At 44.3% G+C, this 2,804-nt stretch overlaps 1 protein-coding gene across 1 annotated transcript in view; it reads right to left on the reverse strand.

Moving 5' to 3' along the window:
• LOC121815841 overlaps window positions 1–2,794 on the reverse strand; it is a 5,431-nt gene extending 2,637 nt beyond the window's left edge. The window contains exons 1-2 of the mRNA XM_042228502.1: window positions 2,602–2,794; window positions 6–2,010 (exon numbers count right to left, since the gene is read on the reverse strand). Coding sequence (XP_042084436.1) covers window positions 6–1,612 — 1,607 coding nt within the window. The 5' untranslated portion in view covers window positions 1,613–2,010; window positions 2,602–2,794. The remainder of the gene's footprint in view (window positions 1–5; window positions 2,011–2,601) is intronic.
• Window positions 2,795–2,804: the final 10 nt, after the last annotated feature.

Genomic DNA, 2,804 nt, shown 5'->3' on the forward strand with positions numbered 1-2,804 from the left:
GTGACAGGGACCGGCTCCCGTTTCCCTGACGTATTGTTTTCTTCATGCAGCCAACTGCGCGGTGGCCTTCCTCACCACAGTGAAAACAGTGGGGACAGTCGGGGCGGTCTTGTTCTATGCACTTTTCACAGCCATACTTTCTTTCTCTGTGGTGATCGGTTTTGATTTTCTTGTACTGGCTGCTCTGTTCAGCTGTTATTTGTAGTGACTGTGTCATTTGTTCAACAATGCTTGCAAGTTTTTCCAGTTTCTCTGACAGCTGCTGGATCATATCCACCTTAGGTCTTTTTCCTGCATTTTCCTCTTTCAATACAGGACACTGCATACCGTTAATCTCAACTTGTGTGCTGTGCACATTGGTGTTTCTCTGACGGGTGACTGATCCTAGACGACGCTGTCTTTCACTTTCATCACTCATTACTTTCTTCATTTGCTTAAGGATAGCCTCATCTGTGACATTGGCATCTGCAAGGAGTGGTTTTAACTCTCTACGAATGTCACTATGTTTGTGGCCCAGTCCATGATACACAGTATGAAGAAATACATCCTGAACTGTACTGGCTGAGTACTTTACATCTGAGTTGGTATGCTTCGAGGTGAGCAAGATCTTTTGTTTGAGACCTATGACTCGATACAGAAACTGTTGTGGTGTCTCACTGTCACTTTGTTTGGTGCACATGAGTTCCTGGAAGAGTTCTGTGTTGTTTTGCTCACCAAGGTGAGAATGGAGGAAGTCTTTAAGCTCCTCTACTGTCAGTTCATCCTTGTTCATTAGCATGTCTTTGAAATTACCAGGTTTGATAACTCTCATGACAGCCCTCACAATTTCGGCATCATTAAACTGTTCTTTGAGACCCTCTTCAATCTGGCGGCAGATGCTGTTATAACTGATGTCTGATCCCTGGTCTCCAATCTGGCCCCCGTGAATCTTAAACTCCCTGCGATGGAGGTAAGACAAGTCTCTTAGGGACACCACCTTGTCATGTCTCATGGGCGCTTGAGTTTCAGCTAAGCTGTCATTGTGTGGTGTGCTTCTACAATGAGCCTGTGATGGTGTCTGAGAGGTGAGTTGAGAACCTGATGTGGGCATGTACTGTTTAATTTTCTTAGAGAGCTCTTCGTAACTGAAGAGTATTTTTTGTAGTTCTATATCACGTTGGGAAACAGCAGTAGAGCTGGTATTCTGGGTCACACTGTCAGTTACTTCTGTACCACTATTATGACCATCTTCTAAAAACATTGCATTAGTTGGACTCACTTCAACACTGACATCATGAGGCTGAGCATTTGGACATAGATCACATGAATCATTACCAGTGGCAGCCTGTATCTGCAAATCAGAAACATGACCCTGGGTAACAGCATCAACAACATCTTTCAGTGACAATAAGTGTGACATGCCCTGATCTTCTGACTCTAATAAAGCCTTACTGCACATGAAACCACTGATGTACTCGAAGCAGCTGTCTTCATCCCCTGACTTAAGGCAAGACTGATCCACTCCTGGCACTGGACCCAGAGACTTGGCAATCTGGAACAGTTCATCAGCAGAGAGGGTGAGAAGGTCTTTCTTGATGGCCCACACCAAGCTCCTCCTCTCATCTTCCGCCATGGTTGCTTCCCTATCCCTTGCAGTGGGTCACACAATGTCAGCTTTCGTACAGTTTTTGCCTTGATGGGCGATGGTCCGAGCACCAAGCAGCACCAAGCAGCACCAAGCAGTCCTTATTTGTCTTTTTTTCCTTACTTCTTGTCCATTGCACTAGTTGTGACACATGGCCAATGCATTTCCTGCACAATCAGTTGCATCTATTCTCCATCAGGCAGCAGCAGGTGTAGGTAACAACCAGCAGACTGGAGTTGTTGGTGTTTTCTTGCCACTCTTGGCCCAAAGTACCGGTATTACTGGATCAGCTCCCAGCCTCAAAGGCAGGACTGATCCCGGACGAGCCCCCAGAAAACTGTTACAGGTACCGGGTGGCAGCACCTGTAGACAGCTATATATGTGTCCTGTAAACAGGAGAGAAATGATCAGACAGGGAGACGTGGCTTGCCGTTTCCTGAATACTCCGCCATTTTTTATTCAAATTCACAATTATGCACTCCTTTCATTACTTTTACAGTATTACAACTGTGTATTTACTTATTCTTAACATAGCTCACACACACATTCTCCATAACACATCCCAATGTTATAAACATGATGAATTTTCTTGTAAGACTTGGTTCAAAATGAATTCCAACAAGACAAATCTATAAATCTCAACTAGCTTGAAAGAATGGTATAATCAGCACCATCTCGACATGTGCACTGAATTCACGGAAACACTTTATGGCAGAAACAAGATACTAAAACAATACAGAATAACGGTGGAGCCGATCACTAATATCACAGAGCATAGGAGGTGTGCGACCCAATGTGCGACCCAAACTAACATGCTAACCTTAGCATGCTGCTAAAGCCGTAAACAAATACTTACAAAAGTGTAATTTACTGTACTACACAATGTTGTACGCTTTCACTTTCCAACCGTAATGGTTAGTCTATGCTATATAATGGATGTGATTGCTATTATATTCTATTTCGGGCACGATACGAACCTGTAAACAGGAGAGAAATGATCAGACAGGGAGACGTGGCTTGCCGTTTCCTGAATACTCCGCCATTTTGAGAAAACAGCGCGGAGCATGCGCTTCAGGCTGCTAACAACAGGCCAAACCATGGTCTCACACTGCCACCTATTGGTATAAAAATGAAGCGTCCGCTACAAATATCCCAGGGTAGTTACCAAGTTTCCTGTTAC

This window comes from Haplochromis burtoni, unplaced genomic scaffold (assembly GCF_018398535.1).
Source record: "Haplochromis burtoni strain Fernald_Lab_line unplaced genomic scaffold, NCSU_Asbu1 Contig_327, whole genome shotgun sequence".
NCBI classification, from domain to species: domain Eukaryota; kingdom Metazoa; phylum Chordata; class Actinopteri; order Cichliformes; family Cichlidae; genus Haplochromis; species Haplochromis burtoni.